The sequence below is a fragment of the Cicer arietinum genome, chromosome 4, assembly GCF_000331145.2.
Source record: "Cicer arietinum cultivar CDC Frontier isolate Library 1 chromosome 4, Cicar.CDCFrontier_v2.0, whole genome shotgun sequence".
Classification (NCBI taxonomy): Eukaryota; Viridiplantae; Streptophyta; class Magnoliopsida; order Fabales; family Fabaceae; genus Cicer; species Cicer arietinum.
The window spans coordinates 37,964,485-37,986,577 of NC_021163.2; the positions used below are offsets into that span (position 1 = coordinate 37,964,485).

The 22,093-nt window shown below is 30.1% G+C and overlaps 1 protein-coding gene across 19 annotated transcripts; it reads left to right on the forward strand.

Annotated features, from left to right (window-relative positions):
- Positions 1-3,457: 3,457 nt before the first annotated feature.
- LOC101506505 (uncharacterized) lies at positions 3,458-9,768 on the forward strand. Of its 19 annotated transcripts, none has more exons than XR_001144954.3 (8): positions 3,459-4,037; positions 4,246-4,420; positions 6,572-6,963; positions 7,125-7,170; positions 8,191-8,256; positions 8,529-8,610; positions 9,011-9,138; positions 9,262-9,768. XR_001144954.3 is itself a non-coding variant. In XM_073368092.1 (3 exons), the coding sequence occupies exons 1-3, from the start codon at positions 7,071-7,073 to the stop codon at positions 9,423-9,425; spliced, it is 330 nt and encodes a 109-aa protein (XP_073224193.1). In that variant the 5' UTR covers positions 6,970-7,070; the 3' UTR covers positions 9,426-9,768. The 19 variants fall into 19 exon arrangements, 1 of the variants encoding a protein (XP_073224193.1); XR_012162885.1 differs by lacking the exon at positions 9,011-9,138 and adding an exon at positions 4,863-4,890 and having other exon boundaries at positions 3,461-4,037; positions 6,828-6,963; XR_012162883.1 differs by lacking the exon at positions 9,011-9,138 and having other exon boundaries at positions 3,458-4,063.
- The last annotated feature ends 12,325 nt before the right edge of the window (positions 9,769-22,093 follow it).

Sequence of the window (22,093 nt, forward strand, 5' to 3'; positions counted from 1 at the left end):
TAGCCGAATACAATTGAGAAAATGCAGATATTCAATTATAAAATGACTCTCAATCAATCAACACTTCAAACATTAATATTATCAACTATGAACACATAATTAACACCAAATTAATCTCCACAAATTCACACCTCAATCACACATCGAATATTCATTAAATCAATTATGAACACATAAATACATCAAAACTTGATCAACCTAACTTCACACCTCAAAGTAATTACGACAAATCACAACAACAACCGAATATGTATATACAATTATCAAAGTATAACAAACATGACCCGGGTGCCAAGCACCCTAATGCAATGCGTATATGCCAAAATGCATCATTCCGGAATTCCAAACCAAAACCCTCCTCGAGGGGCGTAAATCATAAATGTACAGCCTTTCACAGACCAGTACTAATTACCGAGGTGCAATCTCTCACGGATCAGCACGATTTACTAGCGTGCAGTCTCTCACAGACCAGCACGACATACAAGAGTGCAGTCGCTCACAGACCAGCACAATTTTCTAGAGTGCAATCGCTCACAGATCATCACATTCTAGAGTGCAATCTCTCACAGATCAGCACGACGCGACAATCCCCGCAAGGATAAGATGAACCAACAATTCACATGGCATCATCCCGTGGCCCATCACGGTCACCACTATCACCATGGCCCCATCGCGGTCACCATGTACTATGAAATGCATGAGCATACTCTGACTCTTTTCACCACAATCATTAAGTAAATGCAGTTATTAAAAGATTCCCCATTTTTAATACTCATTTAACACTAATGATTTTTCAAACACCACACAGAGCCTACTCAAACATATTTTTACACATAAACCACCAAATTTCATCAATTCATTTTCTACAAAATCCACAAATAAATCACATCTAAAAAATTCATAATAATAATCATGAACAGATAAATCGCACCAAACTTGAATCACCACAAACCACACCTCAAATATAAATTCCACTAAATTATTCATAATTACATTAAATTAAATTTTCACAAAATCACACCTTAAATACATCAAATTTCTTTTCCACAAAATCACAATTAATGTCCTAAATGCAAACTAAAAGTTTGGAATGAGCCCTTACCTTAACGTTAGCTCTAATTTTCTACTATCAATCACCACCAATATAGTAGGATGTCAAATAGGTGTAGAAATAAAGATAATGATATTATAGATATGGGTGCTTAAATATAAGAATAGAAGATTTAAGGTCTATTTGAATAAGTTTTAACTTTTTAGTTTTTAAATTCTATTCTCTAAATCAATTTTAACAAATTGTTTCTAAAAAGAAAACAACACAAAAACTGTTTTGGTAATATCAATTATGAAAACTATTTTAGAAAAGAAAAAATTAAAAAATTTGTTTGTTAAATTTATTTTAAAAACACAAAAAGAACAACCATAATTAATATATATTATATTTTAGTTGTTTAGTTATGCTTCTTTTAATCTTAATAAGACAAACTATCAACTTTGTTAATATATATATAATATATAATATAATTAAAAATAATAATAATATTAATAATAAATATCTAAACAAATATCTAGATATTTTTATAAAAATCATCATTACGTCTGTCACCTCACATCACATCACAAATCATTTTTTTCAGAAAAATATCTACTCTCGCCGTAATTCAGTGGGCAGATGAATTTTTTTGAAAAATGCTGCATTTCAGAAATTTTTTTTCTTCTACAAAAAATTCACCGTAATTAAATAAAATTATTCATCGACGAATAATTTTAATCGGGTCTCCAAAAAGATATTTTTGGCATTTAACTCACAAAATGCCATAAAATCGGCTAAAAAGTCTCAGAAATTCAACACAAAATTCTCCAAAATACATAAATTAGAATTTAAAATTAAGGGTCTTACAATAAACAAACACAAACCCCTTTTAACAACTAAGGATAACTATAACTACTGTTGTCTCCGCGTGCTGCACGCAACTCCAACAACCCGTTGAGCTATCACGCCGACGACTGACTCTGGCCTACAATAAATTGTGATGCTCTTCGTCTTCTCTCTTTTCTCTCAAACTTACCTTCGATTTATTTTTCTCTTCCAACTCCTTTCTCTTCTCCCCTTTGAGCAACTTTCTTTTTTCCTCCCTTTGAACAGCGCAACAGGTATAACTGTCATTCTGTTTACCTTTTTTTTCTTCTTTTCCTTGCTTAATGATAACAGCATTCATTTTATCTTTTTTTTATTCTTTTAAAAGATTACTTTTACCTCTTTTTTGTTGTCAACTATTTCAAGTTCATACAAGTTGGGTAATTGGCCCATTTATTTTCCTTTACTTTTTTTTTATACAACTATAATTTTACTCTTTCTTTAAAATTTGGGTTTCAACTCATTCTCAAACAAAATTTATTAAGTCGCTTAAAAAAAATATAAATAAATATTAAAACAACGTGGCTTTCTTTTAATTTTTTAGTTGTTAGTATACAAGTTGTAACAGCTTTGTAGTCCTAACACTCATTTTGATAAACAAATTAATCAATACAAAAATTATTTCTAAATAGTTAATTAGATGTGACATCTTTTTAATCTTTGAGTTGTTAAGACACAAGTTGTACCACTTGGTGGTTTTAAAACACTATTTTAAAACCAATTTTTTTTAAAAATATTCTTAGAAGGATAAAGCTAGATGTGATATATTTTTACTCGTTGAGTTTTTTTTGAGACGCGAGTTGTACAACCTAATAATCCTAAAACTCATTTTTTTAAAATAATTATTCAAATCAAACAAACTCCTTTTTTTTGGTCAACACAATTTTTTTTTATCAACAACAAAATATAATTTATTTAAAAGCAATCAACACAACCACATTTTCCACCTAAGAACTACGCAGCTTTGATTTCTCCATCGCACTAGGAGATACGTATTAGCAAGATCATACTCTTGTCAAAACATTAAAGAAAAATTTCTTTTTTTTTCCTCTTTCTTAAAGCACACATTTATTTTAAAATCACATTCAAAATTCAATTGATATTCATATTTAATAATAAGGAGAAGTAAATATTTTTAAGTTAATATTAATTTTGCACAATTAATTATATGTAACCGTATTTTAACAAATGTTGTAGGATGCTAATACATTCTCTACGCATAATCGACTTTTTAACTCAAAATATTTTATTTAAGGGTTTCCAAATGTTAGCAACAACACCGGGGATCCTTATAGTGTCAAGCCTAACATGATTAACTCTGTAAAATTTGTGAACATCTATATTTATTTCTGCTTCACTTTTTTTTTTTTTTACTTTTATGTGTTTATTAATTATTTTCTTATGTACATTATATATATAAAAAAATTCACTCGCATATTAGCATCATATAAAAAAAAAAATTCAAATTTAATGTGTGTCTTCTCACATTCTTACAAGAAAATTTACTCTTAAAAACAAAGTCCAAACCAAATGCATATTTAACTCATGATATTCATTTACAAAGAAAAAACATAGTCTCACATAGCCATCTAGAATTCATATTTGCTTATAATTTATTATGTCATTCTTATGCATGATCATCCGGGTATCACATCATCATATGTGCTATGTGCAAAAGTGCATAATTTTTAATGACATTTAATGTCCAATAACAGCTCTTGGTTTTGTGTTGCACAGCACCTTTCTTCTTTCGAGCTTCTCGTCTCTTTATTCTCCTCTGCACAATAATGACTTCAATTCTATACAAGGTTTCCTATTTTGTGCTAATCCCATTGTGTGATTCTTCTCCTTTGTGGAAGAAGGGAAGGGGATTTTATTTTCTAGGGTAAGGAAGAAGTGGATTTTGTTTTCTAGGGTAAGGAAGAAAGGGGTTTTGGTTTCATAAGAGAAATTGAGTAACAAACGTGAATCAAAGCAAGTGGAACGCATATTTGAGGATTGATGAAAGAGATCTGCAACCATGATATGATGGTGGGTCAAATGGGGTGGAGAAATAGGCTGGTTGCGGTGGTCTTGCAAGGGTTAGAAGATGAAGATACCTCTGTGCATGATGTTGGGTTTGGTGAGGAGTTTTTTCTGAATAGAGATGTTAGTTTTGTTAATTTTAATATTTCTCAAAGGATTCATAGATAATAGAGTTTCGATGCAATTATTTATTTTAGGTTTCTTTTCAGTTACTTATACTGCATTCTTTTATTAATCGTGGATCAAAATGGGTATTTTTGTAAAGAACTTTTAAACATTATTTGAATTTTTTTTTATTAAAACAGGTAAGATCAGGTTCTCAGGTTTACATAATAGAAAAATTAAACTTATTTATATCCAAGGGCTCAAGGTTGAAGTAGTGATTGAAACAATTATTTTGCATATAATTAATGTGGAAGAAGTCATCACCATTTGATGTAGTCTTTCCTAGCGCCGCCCATTGAGGCTAATAATGTACTGGTAAGATTATCTCTCCCTGAGCTTTTATTTTGATTATTTCTATATAAAAATTTGTCATTGGTTAATCTTTTGTAAAAAAATTTGTTCAACTATTTTTTATCTTTTTTCTGGTGCCTAGTTTGTTTATTCTAAGTAAGCATTTTATCTACTTTTCTGCACCAATATAAGCCACAGTAGCCAAGCCTTCAATAAAAATAACAATGGATGATAATTGTAAGGATTCGTAAACCAAGCTTTCAATTTTATCTCCCTGAAAAATTGGTCTCTAAAAACTCTTTTTCTAGTAATGCGTCTCCATTTTCCATTCTCCATTTGCTACATTTACGGCATAATCCATTTGCTACATTTACGGCATAATCCATTTGCTAGGTTTATCTTCTTCTTTGCTTGGTTTACTGTGTTCTTCTGCTACTAATTTTTAATTTCATTTTCAATTTTTTAGGTTTACATAAGATTCTCCTCTTTACTAGGTTTACGACACAATCCTTCACGCTAAGATTCCTCTACTGTACATTTTTATAACAATTTGAATTCATAATACATTTTTGAGCAATTTTAAAATTGCATTGCCAAACGAAGTTGGACACTAGTAGATTATAATTTAGATTGCATTTTCATGAGCGATTTCTTTTAAGTGTCATTTCTTCCTTATATGTTTGAATTTTCAGTGACTATGTATCATATGACATGTTTTGAAACTAGAGAAATTAAATTATTTTTAGAGCCTCAAATGATACACTAGCATGATTTAGGTTTATGTCATTGAAGAAGCTTGAACTTGCTAGATATTAGTACCTTGGTATCTATTTTCTATATCTAGTAAGTTCACTTGATATATCTCTAATATTTCTCCCTTTTCTTAAATTTTTCTATTTCTTAGTAGGTTGTTTGTTGCTTTGACATCTATTCTGTACAAGTTGTGTTTTGATGTTGCTTTTATTTTTAGTGATAATTTAAATAATGATTTTTTGTTTGAGTTGTAACTCTTCAGTAAATGTCACAGTATTGTTGCTAATAGGTGTGGTTGTGTACTAATAATTTCAATTGAATATTATCTATTTACCAATCAATGTAGATATGTTAATTACTATTACTTTTCCATGATATGGTTACTTAATTTTCATGGTAACTGAAAGCATTAGTCTTGAAAATTACTTTCAAGCGGTGACGATAATTTTAGTTGTTTAGGAGAATTCATTATAGGATTATGATCAATCCGATGATTGATAGATCTTTTAGTTAGTTAGACTAACTAATTAGGATATTATTGAAAGCGAGAGCCTAGGCTGTAAATAATAGGATGGAAGGATTATAGGGGTTATGTGAATTGTGGAGTTGTAAAGAAGATATCTGAACCTCTTGAAAGTATCTGAGGTTGTGATAGATCCAAGGAATTTTTTCCCTATCTTTCAGCAATAGATTTTGATTTCCATTACTGTCTTGAATCTTGACTCCAGTCCTATTCTTTTATTTCCCTGAATTTTTTATTTCTGAAATGAACCCAATCCCTGAATTTTTCAACATTAGATGAACCCGATTCTTCACAAAAACATTTGCAAAGTAGGTTGTGAATAATTCCATATTAGATTGTGGAATTATGAAGAATTATTCTTTTATTATCTGGTAAATATTATGTATTTTGTTTCCTGAATTCATTTTGAAGAGCACTTGTTAATATCGTGGAATGAAAATCTGATGACTTTAAATCTAGGTAGTTAATCCCAGCGTTTCCCGGCGAGATCCCGCTGTCCCGGTGCGGTATAGTGCTTGACCGCGACGGTGTGGTCCGAGCCAGCGTGAAACAAGATCCCGACGAGATCTGGGCGAGATCCCGCTATCCCGATGTAGTTAATCCCAACGTTTCCCAGCGAGATCCCGCTATTATTTCTTTGTTCTTTGTTTTAATCTTTCTACTTTCACCTAAGAAGAAGAGTAGAATATGCTAATAAAGATGATGCTTATCTTTGATTCCTATGCTAGAACATGCATTTGAATTTTAATATTTAATTATTTTATTGCTTTGTGTTAAAGACTTCAATATACATCATCTTTATTTCCTTGAATTTTGTTAAAAACACACAAAAACAAGGAGAAGCATTTAAAGTTAAATGCTTCTCCTTGTTTTTGTGTGTTTTTAATTTAAATGATCAGGGGCATTTGCAGCAATGGCTATATTGGGAAAGTTGGGTCATTTATTGACACTAAAAGGACTGTCAATCACATTGGCACCATTAGGGGCAGTTTTTGCTCTCCTCTTTGCCTCTCTCTCAGTCCCTTCTGCCCGAATACTACTATTACTACTATCTCTTTTTAGGCCTTACTGTGACAAATAACAATGATGCAGTCTGTAAATTGAGTGAGTTTGTTAAATACCTCCATAAATGCTTCTTTAATTGTGATTATGCAGAAGTACAATATGATGATGGCCCAAATAGGTTGTGCAGCCATTGGTGTTTTGGCGTTTACAATATTTGAACCTGGATTACTAGCCAAGAGTTCTAGTCTTGTGTTGAATTTATTATCTTAGGTCTGTGACATCATTGGTGAGTATGTTTTCTTTAATTATCATATGGCTAAATGTTGAAATTCTAGTTTAATTTTAGTTCAGATTGGTTTAAACTAGTTTCTTAAGTTAACTTTGATTTCAACAATGGTTCAAATTGCATATTTGATAATCACTTTATTATTTGTGTGCTTAAAGCAGGGCTTAATTTCAAATACAACTTATTGTATTGTCGCAAAGAGTTATGGTGAGAATTTTACAAGTTTGGATTATGATAAAAAGTTACGGTGACATATTGTATCAATATGTTGGAACTTAACTACAAATGAAACGCATTTTATAATATTATGTGTGTTCCTCTAATGAAATAGAATTCTTTTAGGTGTTAAAAAATGGAAATAGAATTGTTTTGCTAGTTATGTATATGAAATTGGAGAATTAACTATATTTCTTGTGTATTAAAAACTTTAGATTTGATCGTTGTTGCAATACTTTGAATTATTAATGCGTTGTTTGTGATAGTTATAATTTCAGTTCTTGAATGTTAAGAATATATATTAGAATTAATGTTGCAATTTGTAATTGATATTAATACATGATTAATAAATTCATTTGCAAATAAGCAATTATTAATAAATATTAGTTTATTGATATTGATTTCATTGAAATAATGTCTTGCGGATTTTCATGCAAAACATGTTTCCTGTGGTTTTTTTTGTAAAACATGTTTCATTACTAGTAACATGAGCTGTGGAATTATTTGGAAAAAATTTAAGGTTTAGCCAATTAATAGAAGTGCCTTCCAACGTTTTTTTTTTAGAGCGAATTGGGAAATGCTTGATTTGCTTTTTATGTGATGTTATTCTTGTTATATTTTACATTTGATTTTGTTTAATAATTTAAGGTTGGAATTATGTAAAATAATTTTGGAACTAATCAAACCCTTGTAATAGTATCTTTAATCAATATACACCATGATTTGTATTAATATGATTTAAATCAATCAAGTACATTTGTTGTAGGCAATGTGGTACATTGGTTATCGACTTTTTTTCATAATCCTAAGGATTCGTAAACCAAGCTTTCAATTATATCTCCCTGAAAAATTGGTCTCTAAAAACTCTTTTTATAGTAATGCGTCTCCATTTGCTACATTTACGGCATAATCCATTTGCTAGGTTTATCTTCTTCTTTGCTTGGTTTTACTAGGTTCTTTTGCTACTAATTTGTGATTTACTAATTTTTATTTTCATTTTCAATTTGTTAGGTTTACATAAGATTCTCCTCTTTACTAGGTTTAAGACACAATCCTTCACGCTAAGATTCTTCTGCGGTATGTTTTTTATAACAATTTGAATTTATAATACACTTTTGAGCAATTTTAAAATTGCATTGCCAAATGAAGTTGGACACTAGTAGAATTGGAATTTAGATTATATTTTCATGGGTTATTGTTTTTAAGTTCATTTCTTCTTTATATGTTAGAAATTTTCAGTGACTATGAATCATATGACATGTTTTGAAACTAGAGAAATTAAATTATTTTTAGAGCCTCAAAGGATGAATGAAGTTCTGTGTGAGTACTGATACACTAGCATGATTTAGGTTTATGTCATTGAAGGAGCTTGAACGTGCTAGATATTAGCGTACCTTGGTGTCTATTTTCTATCTCTAGTAAACTCAGTTGGTAAGTTCACTTGATATATCTCTAACATTTCTCCATTTTCTTTCATTTTTCTATTTCTTAGTAGGTTGTTTGTTGCTTGCTGCTTTGACATTTTCAAATGTTTAACCTATCAAATGTTTATTTTCATACATATGCAATTGTCATAATTCTAAAAAAAGACATACATATGCAATAGTCATAATTCTAAAAAAGGACAAAAAACTGGGAGTCAAATATCGGAGTCACGTAAAAACTAACTTTCACAATCTAAGTTTTAAAAGGATACTAAATGCATTAGTTAGTTAAAAAGTTACAATGAAAAGTTAGCAATAATATTTGTGATTACATATTAAAAGTATCTGTCTTGAATCTTTTGACACCAGTCCTATTCTTTTATTTCACTGAAATTTTTATTTCCCAGATGATACCGATCCCTAAATTTATCCACGTTAGATGAATCCAATTCTTCACAAAAACATTTGCAGAGTAGGTTGTGAATAATTCCACATTAGGTTGTGGAATTATGAAGAACTATTCTTTTATTATCTGGTAAATGTTATGTATTTTATTTCCTGAATTAATTTTGAAGAGCACCAGTTAATATTGTAGAATGAAAATCTGATCACTATAAATGCTTCTCCTTGTTTGTGTGTTTTTAATTTAAATGATCAGGGGCATTTACTGCAATGGCCATACTGGGAAAGTTGGATCAGTTATTGGCACCAAAAGGACTGGCAATCACATTGGCACCATTAGGGGCAGTTTTTTGCTCTCCTATTTGTCTCTCTTTTAACCCCTTCTGCCGGGATACTACTACTGCTGCCATCTCTTTTTAGGCCTTATTGTGACAAATATCATTGATGCGGTGTGTAAGTTGAGTTTGAGTTTGTTAAATAGCTCCATATATGGTTTTCTTTAATTGTGATTATGCAGAAGTACAATATGTTGATGGCCGAAATAGGTTGTGCAGCCATTGGTGTTTTGGCGTTTATAATATTTGGAGTTCTAGTCTTGCAGCTTGTGTTGAAATTTATTACCTTAGGTCTGTGACATCTTTGGTGTGTGTGTTTTCTTTAATTATCATATGGCTAAATCTTGAAATTTTAGTTTGATTTTAGTTTAGATTGGTTTAAACTAGTTTCTCAAGTTAATGATTTCAACGGTTGTTTAGATTGCTTATTTGATGTTTACTTTATTATTTGTTGGCTTAAAGCATAGCTTAATTTCAAATACAACTTACGGTATTATCACAGAGTTATGGTGAGAATTTTACATGTTTGGATTATGATAAAGAGTTACGGTGTAATATGGTATCACTATGTTGGAACTTAACTACAAATGAAACACATTTTATAATATTATATGTGTTCCTCTAATGAAATAAATTTCTTTTAGGTGTTGAAAGATGGAAAAATAGAATTGTTTTGCAAGTTATGTACATGAAAATGGAGAATTAATTATATTTCGTGTGTATTAAAAAATTTAGATTTGATTGTTGTTGCAATACTTTGAATTATTAATATTTTGTTTGTGATAGTTTTAATTTCAGTTATTGAATTTCAAGGATATATATTAGAATTAATGTTGCAATTTGTAATAGGTATTAATACATAATTAGTAAAATCGTTTGCAAGTTAGCAATTGTTAATAAATATTTATTTATTTATTGATATTGACTTCATTGAAATAAAGTCCTATGGATTTTTTTTGTAAAACATGTTTCTTTACTAGTAACATTTGCTGTGGAATTACTTGGAAAAAATTTAAGGTTAAACCAATTAATGGAAGTGCTTTGGAACGTTTTTTTTTTAAAGAGAAATGAAATGCTTGATTTGCTTCTTATGTGATGTTATTCTTGTTATATTTTACATTTGATATTGTTTAATAATTTAAGGTTGGAATTATGTAAAATAATTTTGGAACTATCAAACACTTATAATAGTATCTTCAATCAAATATGAACTTGTATTAGTATGATTTAATTCAATCAAATACATTTGTTGTAGGCAATGTGGTACATTGGTTATCCAAGCCTTTTCATTATTACAACATATTTTGCTATAAAAAAAATGGGTCAAACAATTACCTTTTCTTTCTATGTGTCTAGAGGATACAAGGGGTAAAAGGAACACAAACCCAAATCAACTGGCGAAATTTCAGATTTTCTACATATTTACGAAATTTCAGATTTTCTACATATTTACGAAATTTCATCTTCTTTGTATTCTTTGTAATCCCTAAGATTGTTTGCTGACAATCCATAACTAACTTCACTTGAGAACATCCTTGCCCGCGAATTGTAGACCATAGAGAGCTCTTCCATGCCACACTCACTGCCACGAACACCATTTGTGTTTACAGTTACCCAAGATGCTAATTTTTTCACGCATCGAGAAAAAAAAGATATTTGCAAAATAGTAATTACACCCTTGTATAGGGAATTCTCATAGCATCATTATAGATTAAAGAAGCTAGGCAAGCTGGTTGCTGTGGAAATATTCTCATATCAGTCATGGCGTTTGCTCCCAACTTTGCCATAAAGTCAGCACATTGATTACCTTCTCTGTACGTGTGCGCAAATGAAACAACCCAATCTCTAGATACAAGTTCTTTGATGCTAAGAATAATCTCATCATATTTATGAGGTTGAGATGTCGGATTTTGAATCAAAGATAATGCTTCCACACAATCCGATCTACAACTTACATCTTTGCAACCGATGTCCCAAGCTAACATTAATCCATTCAATACAGCTAAGAGCTCAACTTCTAGATTGTCGGCAAAACTAATATGTCCGCTAAACCCCAGCACCCAGGAACCTTTGTGATCTCTAATTAATCCGCCATAGCCCGCCCTACCAGGATTTCCATACGAACTCCCATCAACATTTAGGGCAACTTGGTGTTCGGACGGAGGAGGCCAAATAACCAACTGAAATTAATCATTAAAAGGAACAAGAAAAAAAAAATAGAATAAGCAAATGGACCAGAGAATATAAACATCTACTTAAGATCTAGAGATAAAATAAAAGTTTAAACATAAAAATAGAAAAATAAATCAACCTCCAGAGTAGAACATGCCCCATTAATGTAAAATTTAATACTATTCATTAAAGTAATTTGCTTTATTAATGTAAAATGAGTTAAATTAAATAAATAAATTGACGAGCAAAAGTTTGTATATGACAAAAATAAGTAGTTAATATAATTCATATCATATTATATCCGTCATTCTCAAATTATTATTTTCTACTTTCTATATACGAGAAAAAAATACACAAATATACTAGTTAATAAAGTTAATTTGGTAAAATTGTTATTCTTTTTTTTTTTTTTTTAATTTATAATTTATTTATAATTTGTTAAATGACATAACATAAAAGTTTTGTGTTTTAAGTCTTTTTAGTGTGATATGTTGGATTTTGATCCTTTGATTCCTAATTTTGACATAATTCACAATTCAACAATGTTCATACTTAATATGATAAATCTAATATTTCAATTGAGCAATATTTCAGGAACACCAATTCAATCACACATCGATTAGGCAATCGATTAGCTTTATTAAAAATGAAAACTGCACAAGTCAGTAGCCTCTGACTTGGAGAGTAATCGATTGGGAAATCGATTGAACATTTCACAAATCAAACCTAATGGTAACACATCGATTGATAAATCGATTGGATAAGTCACAGTGGCACTCCAGTGCTGAGGGAATCGATTGGCAAATCGATTGACCAAAGTATCATTTGAAAAATAACCTCACCTGTGACAAATGCAATCGATTGGACAATCTATTGTTAACACTTTCTATTTTGATAAAGTTTGGTTGCAATCGATTGGGAAATCGATTGAACTAAACACCAGGTAAGAACTTTTCAGGAACATGCTATCAAAGCGATTGACAAGTCGATTGATATCAAATAGCTGAGTCACTGTTTTGAATTAAATCGATTGACAAATCGATTGACATTAAAACTGAGTCACTGTTTTGAATCACATCGATTGCCAAATCGATTGATTCCCAGAAATCGATTAGGCAATCGATTTCGACAGGTCTGGACATGTTCTGCTGAAAAGTGTTGTTTTAAAGAATCGATTGGTAAATCGATTAGCTTGTATAGTTTCAAGATTAAAGAAAACCAAGATCGCGATAATCGATTGGCAAATCGATTTAGCTCATTTTATAACTTTACAAAATCGATTGGGAAATCGATTTCGTAGTTGGTTTTTCAGAAACTATATAAGATGTCTTTCAATCTTTATTCTCATAACTTCTAAGAACTTTTACATAACTTTTTCATATCTTTCATAATTTCTCTTATGCTCTCAAAAACGGTTCATGGCAACAAACTAACAACTTCATAATTGTGATTACAGATCTCAATACAGTTTGTTGACAATCTAAGAGAAATGATAATGTGCTCAAGAACAATCCATGAATATCCAGATTTGTGAAGAGCAACATTCATAAAGATTGAAGACCCTTTTGTTTTACGTCTTTTATTCTTTCTGTAATAAATCTTTGAACCAAAACGAACGTTGAAAATCCAGCTAGAAACTGGTGGCTACTTTCTTGGGTGAGAGGTCTCAACAAGAAAGAGTCGTACTTTGATTTTGTGTTAGGCTGCCGATTGTCTACAAGGATCAAAGGGTTGATAGAAAGCCAGCTAGAAACTGGTGGCTACTTTCTTGGGTGAAGAGTGTTCAACAAGAAAGAGTCGCACTGTGATTCTGTGTTAGATTGACGAGTATCTACAAGGATCAGAGGGTATTCAATAGGAAAGAGATCATTAAGATAGATAGGTTTCAGGGAGGAAACTGGACAATCTGTAATTGATTCTTTCTATTGAAGGAGAAGAAAATCTGAAATCCGATTGGATTTTCAGGACTGGATGTAGGTTGTTGTTGACAACCGAACCAGGATAAATCTCTGTGTTTTCTTCTCTAACTCTCTCTCTTTAATTTTCTATATTACTAACTTTGCATGCCTCAAAATTTAAATTCCGCTGTGCACTTGATACTGATTAATTTTGTAACGAAAACTGATATATTTTCTGTTAATTGCGAGGTCACTGATACCAACATGATACAAAATGAATGAGTCATTTTGATTTTCATCCTTCTAAATATTTTTCTTTGAATAACACCCTTGTAAATTCTCAAATGTTTTAAAAAAGTTCTTAATATAATTTTTTGATCAAAAAATGTTGAAATAACTAATTTTGAATGACTTAACATATACCAACCATATAGATATCGTTGATTAGATAATAATTAATTAGTAAAATATTAATTAAATTATATTTAATTATTATTATTAATAAATAAATAAAAACATCTACAAATTCATTTTCAACCTAAAATCCTAGAAATTTTCCTAAAATCTAGCAACCAATCTTCAAAAACTCAAAACATTTTCTCCTAAAACAAGACTCGTTTTAAGAATTGATGGGATTTGGTGTTTTTTCTGGGATTGAAATCAGGGTATATGAAGGGTTTTGGGATTGGATTTTGAGAGAAGAAGAATTTGGGGTTTGAAGATCATGTTCAGTTAGATACATTTAAGTCCACGATCTTCCATCCAGGTTCAACCAAGACATGTTAGGAGATTGTAAAACCTTAAGTCTTTGGACCAACATGTGCAAGTTCACCACCGATGCAGGTTTATGTCCAACTCGTGAAAAACACCGACGTTGTTTTCTCCGATATCGGCTGGTACGCTACCAATCAGTTCGCCGTTGATGTCATTTTCACTAACAGGATGAAACGGTATGAATGCTTGACTCGTGATTCTTCCATTGCTGCTAATGCTATTTTTGTACCCTTTTATGCTGGACTTGACATTGCTCGTTATCTTTGGTGTTCTTTGGAGTTACAATAGTTCAATGAGAGATGCTGCTTCTCTTGATCTTGTTGATTGGCTGGGAGACCCGAATGGGGATTCAGGAATGGGAAGGGTCATTTTCTTGTTGCGGGTAGGATTACTTGGGATTTTAGGAGATTATCTGAGATTTAATCTGATTGGGGTTGTTTTAGGAGAAAGTGTTATTGGTTTGAGTTATTGGTTTGAGTTATTGGTTTGAGTTTTTGGCGATTGTTTCTAGATGTAGGAATTTTTTTTTAGGATTTTAGGTTGAAAATGAGTTTGTATAAGCAGTTTACATACTAATAGAAATTAATTAAATATGTTCTTCATATATGTTAAAGTAGATTACTTTTGTACAGATAATTAGAAACATGACACTTAGTTTGAAATGAAAAAGAGTATTTAAAAAAACTAACCATTTTGATGATTTGTGATAAGTTGTGTTGCTGCTCAATGATAAGGAAGAATTGAATGAACAAAAAATCGGCTAAAGGGAAAAGATATTCTCTTGCACTCTTGTTTGTTAAATGAGTAAGGTCGAAGAGGTTTCCAAAGATATTTGATAGAAGGAAGAAAAAATATAGTGAGAGAATAACTTGATATGAATGATATAAATAGCATGGTCGGCCCAACATGTTATAAGGTCCAAAATAAAATTATTGGATCGGGCTTTTTCAAAATTTAATAAATAAATTATTAATATTTTATTTAATAATTATAGAAATTTTCTTTAATATAATATTTTCAAATCTATTTTCTCTATATTTTTAAAAAAAATAAAAGAAGACATTTCAACGGGTTTACGACAAACATTAAGAATTCAGGTAAAATCTTTCATATTTTAGTTGAAAAAGAAAATAGTGTATATACATTGTATCAGTCCAGTAACTCATGTTAACAATATCTTTTTTACTTTATAACTAATATTTCTCAGCTGAGAACAATATGTGTTCACTTTTTGTCTCATCATTTTAACCAATTTAGTTGTATTAACAAAAGTATTACATAATTTGCAACAAAAACAAATTTAATTTATATAAGATTTTATTCGTTTTAATTTTAAAAATATTAAATTGTGAGGTCTTTTTTCTTAACTTAAAAAAGATTTGAATTTTTTTTTATCAAATAAATTTTTTTGGTTTGTAGGGAGATCTATGACACTTGTTTTAGTGACCTTACCCTTTGGCCGACGATGAATAGTTATGTTTATGATTTTGACTATATAAATAGAACATATTTAATGTGATTATATCTCATATTTTATATGTTATGAATAATTCCCGAAAATTTGGTTTGATAATCTATTTATTTATTTTTGTGGATCAAAATGAGTATTTTTCTAAAGAACTTTTAAACATTATTTGAATTTTTTTTTATTAAAATAGGTGAGATCACGTTCTCATGTTTACAAAATAGAAAAATTAAAATTATATATGTCCAATGGCTCAAAGTTGAAGTAGTGACTGAAACAATATTTTTGCATATAATTAATGTGGAAGAAGTCATCTCCATTTCGATGTCGTCTTTTCTAGCGTCGCCCATTGAGGCTAATAATGTACTGGTAAGATTATCTCTCCCTTATCTTTTATTTTGATTATTTCTATATAAAATTTTGTCATTGGTTAATCTTATGTAAAAAAATTTGTTCAGCTATTTTTTATCTTTTTTCTGGTGCCTAGATTGTTTATTTTAAGTAAGCATTTTATCTACTTTTCTGCACCAATATAAGCCACAGTAGCAAACCTTTCAATAAAAATAACAATGGATGATAATCGTAAGGATTCCTAAACCAATCATTCAGTTTTATCTCGCTGAAAAATTGGTCTCTAAAAACTCTTTTTGTAGTAATGTGTCTCCATTTTTCATTCTCCATTTGCTACATTTGCGGAATAATCCATTTGCTAGGTTTATCTTCTTCTTCTTTGCTTGGTTTTACTGTGTTCTTCTGCTACTAATTTTTATTTTCATTTTCAATTTTTTAGGTTTACATAAGATTCTCCTCTTTACTAGGTTTACGACACAATCTTTCACGCTAAGATTCCTCTACTATACGTTTTTATAACAATTTGAATTCATAATACCTTTTTGAGCAATTTTAAAGTTGCATTGCCAAACGAAGTTGGACACTAGTAGATTATAATTTAGATTACATTTTCATGAGCGATTGCTTTTAAGTGTCATTTCTTCCTTATATGTTTGAAATTTTCAATGACTATGAATCATATGACATGTTTTGAAACTAGAGAAATTAAATTATTTTTAGAGCCTCAAATGATACACTAGCATGATTTAGGTTTATGTCATTGAAGAAGCTTGAACTTGCTAGATATTAGTACCTTAGTATCTATTTTCTATCTCTAGTAAACTCAGCTGGTAAGTTCACTTGATATATCTCTAATATTTCTCCCTTTTCTTAAATTTTTCTATTTCTTAGTAGGTTTTTTGTTGCTTTTACATTTATTCGGTACAAGTTATGTGTTTTGAAATTGCATTTATTCTTAATGATAATTTGAATATTGATTTTTTGTTTGAGTTGTAACCCTTGAGTAAATGTCACAGTATTGTTGCTAATAGATGTGGTTGTGTACTAATAATTTCAATTGAATATTATCTATTTAGCAATCAATGTATATATGTTAATTACTATTACTTTTCCATGATATGGTTACTTAATTTTCATGATAACTGAAAGCATTAGTCTTGAAAATTACTTGCAAGCGGTGACGATAATTTGAGTTGTTTAGGAGAATTCATTATAGGATTATATATGATCAATCTGATGATTGATAGATCTTTTAGTTAGTTAGACTAACTCCTTAGGATATTATTGAAAGCGAGAGCATAGGCTGTCAATAATAGGAAGGAAGGATTCTAGAGGTTATGTGAATTGTGGAGTTGTAAAGGAGATATCTGAACCTCTTAAAAGTATCTGGAGTTGTGATAGATCCAAGGAACTTTTTCCCTATCTTTCAGCAATAAATTTTGATTTCCCTTACTGTCTTGAATCTTGACATCAGTCTTATTCTTTTATTTCTCTGAATTTTTTATTTCCCAGATGAACCTAATCCCTGAAGTTTTCCACATTAGATGAACCCGATTCTTCACAAAAACATTTGCAGAGTAGGTTGTGAGTAATTCCATATTAGATTTTGGAATTATGAAGAATTATTCTTTTATTATCTAGTAAATATTAACTTTTTTAAAAATATCTTTCAGTTTTAATTTTAAAAATATTAAATTGTGAGGTCTTTTTTCTTAACTTTTTTAGTGGCTTTACCCTTTGACCGACGATGAATAGTTATGTTTATGATTTTGACTATATAAATAGAACATATTTAATGTGATTATATCTGATATTTTATATGTTATGAACAATTCCCGAAAATTTGGTTTGATAATCTATTTATTTATTTTTGTGGATCAAAATGAGTATTTTTGTAAAGAACATTTAAACATTATTTGAATTTTTTTTATTAAAATAGGTGAGATCATGTTCTCATGTTTACAAAATAGAAAAATTAAAATTATATATGTCCAATGGCTCAAGGTTGAAGTAGTGACTGAAACAATATTTTTGCATATAATTAATGTGGAAGAAGTCATCTCCATTTCGATATCGTCTTGCCTAGCGTCGCCCATTGAGGCTAATAATGTACTGGTAAGATTATCTCTCCCTTATCTTTTATTTTGATTATTTCTATATAAAATTTTGTCATTGGTTAATCTTCTGTAAAAAAATTTGTTCAGCTATTTTTTATCTTTTTTCTGGTGCCTAGTTTGTTTATTCTAAGTAAGCATTTTATCTACTTTTCTTCACCAATATAAGCCACATTAGCCAACCTTTCAATAAAAATAACAATGGATGATAATCGTAAGGATTCCCAAACCAATCTTTCAGTTTTATCTCCCTGAAAAATTGGTCTCTAAAAACTCTTTTTGTAGTAATGTGTCTCCATTTTTCATTCTCCATTTCTACATTTGCGGAATAATCCATTTGCTAGGTTTATCTTCTTCTTCTTTGCTTGGTTTTACTGTGTTCTTCTGCTACTAATTTTTATTTTCATTTTCAATTTTTTAGGTTTACATAAGATTCTCCTCTTTACAAGGTTTACGACACAATCTTTCACGCTAAGATTCCTCTACTATACGTTTTTATAACAATTTGAATTCATAATACCTTTTTGAGCAATTTTAAAGTTGCATTGCCAAACGAAGTTGGACACTAGTAGATTATAATTTAGATTACATTTTAATGAGCGATTGCTTTTAAGTGTCATTTCTTCCTTATATGTTTGAAATTTTCAATGACTATGAATCATATGACATGTTTTGAAACTAGAGAAATTAAATTATTTTTAGAGCCTCAAATGATACACTAGCATGATTTAGGTTTATGTCATTGAAGAAGCTTGAACTTGCTAGATATTAGTACCTTGGTATCTATTTTCTATCTCTAGTAAACTCAGCTGGTAAGTTCACTTGATATATCTCTAATATTTCTCCCTTTTCTTAAATTTTTCTATTTCTTAGTAGGTTGTTTGTTGCTTTCACATTTATTCTTTACAAGTTATGTGTTTTGAAGTTGCATTTATTCTTAGTGATAATTTGAATAATGATTTTTTGTTTGAGTTGTAACCCTTGAGTAAATGTCACAGTATCGTTGCTAATAGATGTGGTTGTGTACTAATAATTTCAATTGAATATTATCTATTTTAATTACTATTACTTTTCCATGATATGGTTACTTAATTTTCATGGTAACTGAAAGCATTAGTCTTGGAAATTACTTGCAAGCGGTGACGATAATTTCTGTTGTTTAGGAGAATTCATTATTGGATTATGATCAATCTGATGATTGATAGATCTTTTAGTTAGTTAGACTAACTAATTAGGATATTATTGAAAGCGAGAGCATAGGCTGTCAATAATAGGAAGGAAGGATTATAGGGGTTATGTGAATTGTGGAATTGTAAAGGAGATATCTGAACCTCTTGAAAGTATCTGGAGTTGTGATAGATCCAAGGAATTTTTTCCCTATCTTTCAGCAATAAATTTTGATTTCCCTTACTATCTTGAATCTTGACATCACTCTTATTCTTTTATTTCCCTGAATTTTTTATTTCTCAGATGAACCCGATCCCTGAATTTTTCCACATTAGATGAACCTGATTCTTCACAAAAATATTTGCATAGTAGGTTGTGAGTAATTCCACATTAGATTGTGGAATTATGAAGAATTATTCTTTTATTATCTAGTAAATATTATGTATTTTGTTTCCTTAATTAGTTTTGAAGAACACTTGTTAATATTGTGGAATGAAAATTTGAAGACTTTAGATGCTTCTCCTTGTTTTTGTGTGTTTTTAATTTAAATGATTAGGGGCATTTGCAGCAATGGCCATATTGGAAAAGTTGGGTCAGTTATTGCCACTAAAAGGATTGTCAATCACATTGGCACCATTAGGGGCAGTTTTTGCTCTCCTCTTTGCCTCTCTCTCAGTCCCTTCTGCCCGGATACTACTATCACTACTATCTCTTTCTAGGCCTTACTGTGACGAATACCAATGATGCGTGTAAATTGAGTGATTTGTTAAATACCTCCATAAATGCTTTTCTTTAATTGTTATTATGAAGAAGTACAATGTGGTACATTGGTTATCCACGCCTTTTCATTATTACATAAAGAATATTTTGCTATAAAAAAATGGATCAAACAATTGCCCTTTCTATCCATGTGTCTAGAGGATACAAGGGGCAAAAAAAAAAAAAAAAAAAAAACCTAAATCGACTCACGAAATTTTAGATTTTCTCTATAGCTACGAAATTTCATCTTCTTTGTAATTCTTAAGATTGATTGCTGATAGTCCATAACTAACCTCACTTGAGAACATTCCTTGCCCACTCGTGAATCGTAGACCATAGATAGCTCTTCCATGCCACACTCATTGCCACAAACACCATTTATGTTTACAATTACCTAAGATGCTAATTTCAAGCATTGAGAAAGAAAAAATATTAGCAAAATAGTAATTACACCTTTGTATAAGGAACTCTCATAGCATCATTGGAGAGTAAAGAAACTAGGCAAGCTGGTTGCTGTGGAAATATTCTCATATCAGTCATGGTGTTTGCTCCCAATTTTGTCATAAAGTCAGCAAGTTGATTACCTTCTCCGTCTGTGTGTGCAAATGAAACAACCCAATCTCTAGATACAAGTTTTTTGATGCTAATAATAATCTCATCATATTTATGAGGTTGAGATGTCGTGTCTTGAATCAAAGATAACACTTTCATACAATCCGATCTACAACTCTCATCTTTGCAACCAATGTCCCAAGCTAACATTAACCCATTCAATATAGCTAAGAGCTTAACTTCTAGATTGTCGTCAAAACTAATATGTCCACTAAACCCTAACACATCTCTAATTAAACCTCCTAAGCCTGCCCTATCAGGATTCCCATATGAACTTCCATCAACATTTAGGACAACTTGGTGTTCCGAGGGAGGAGGCCATATAACCAACTGAAATTAATCATTAAAAGGAAGAAAAAAGAAACATAGAATAAGAAAATAGACGGGAGGTTATAAACATCTACTTAAGATCTTGAGATAAAATAAAAAAAGTTAAACATAAAAATAGAAAAATAAAGCACCCTCCAAAGTAGAGCATGCACCATTAATGTAAAATTTAATATTATTCATTAAAGTTATTTGCTTTATTAATGTAAAATGAGTTAAATTAAATAAATAAATTGACGAGGAAAAGTTGGTATGTGACAAAAATAAATAGTTAATATAATTCATATTATATTGTATGCGTCGTTCTCAAATTATTATTTTCTACTTTTTAAATATGAGAAAAAAATACACAACTATACATGTTAATAAAGTTAATTTTGTAAAATTGTTATTCTTTTTCTTAAATTTATATTTTCTTTTTAATTTGTTAAATGATATAATGTAAAATTTTTGTGCTTTAAGTCTTTTTGGTCCCTGTAACTTTAATGTGATTTTTTGATTAAAAAATCAAACACCTTGTTGCCACTGCTTGGGTCACAAGTTGGAGCTACCAAACTAGGCACACTAACCAATGTGTCAGATGCTTATAAATACTCATTTGTATTAAATTTTAACCAATGTGGGACTTGTCTATATTAACATGAATAATAGATCCAAGAGAATGTAGTCTTTGGTTAGAATTTGGTTTATTGCAATGATGTGATGGTTTTTTGCTTACCAATAACTTATCATTGATAAATTATTTGTGGAAGAAAAAAATAGAATTCATTAAGATGCTATTAGAATCTTCCATCTAATTAATATTCATTATTAACATCATTTTTATTTTGATTATGAGAGCATTTTCCTACAAGTCTCACATTCCTGAGGGTTTAACCTCTCTCGTCACTAGTGACATCCATCTACCACTAACTTTGTATTTAAAAATTATTTACTGATGATGTAATTCTTTTTTTCACATGTATCTAATTATATATCACCAAGTAGATATTTGTGACGAGATTTTAGAAAGTAAGACAACAAAGTGCTATCAAACTAAAATGTGTTTAAATACATGTATAAGTTTTTGTACATTTTCCTACTTAATTTTAGTATAAGCGAATCTTTCCGTTAG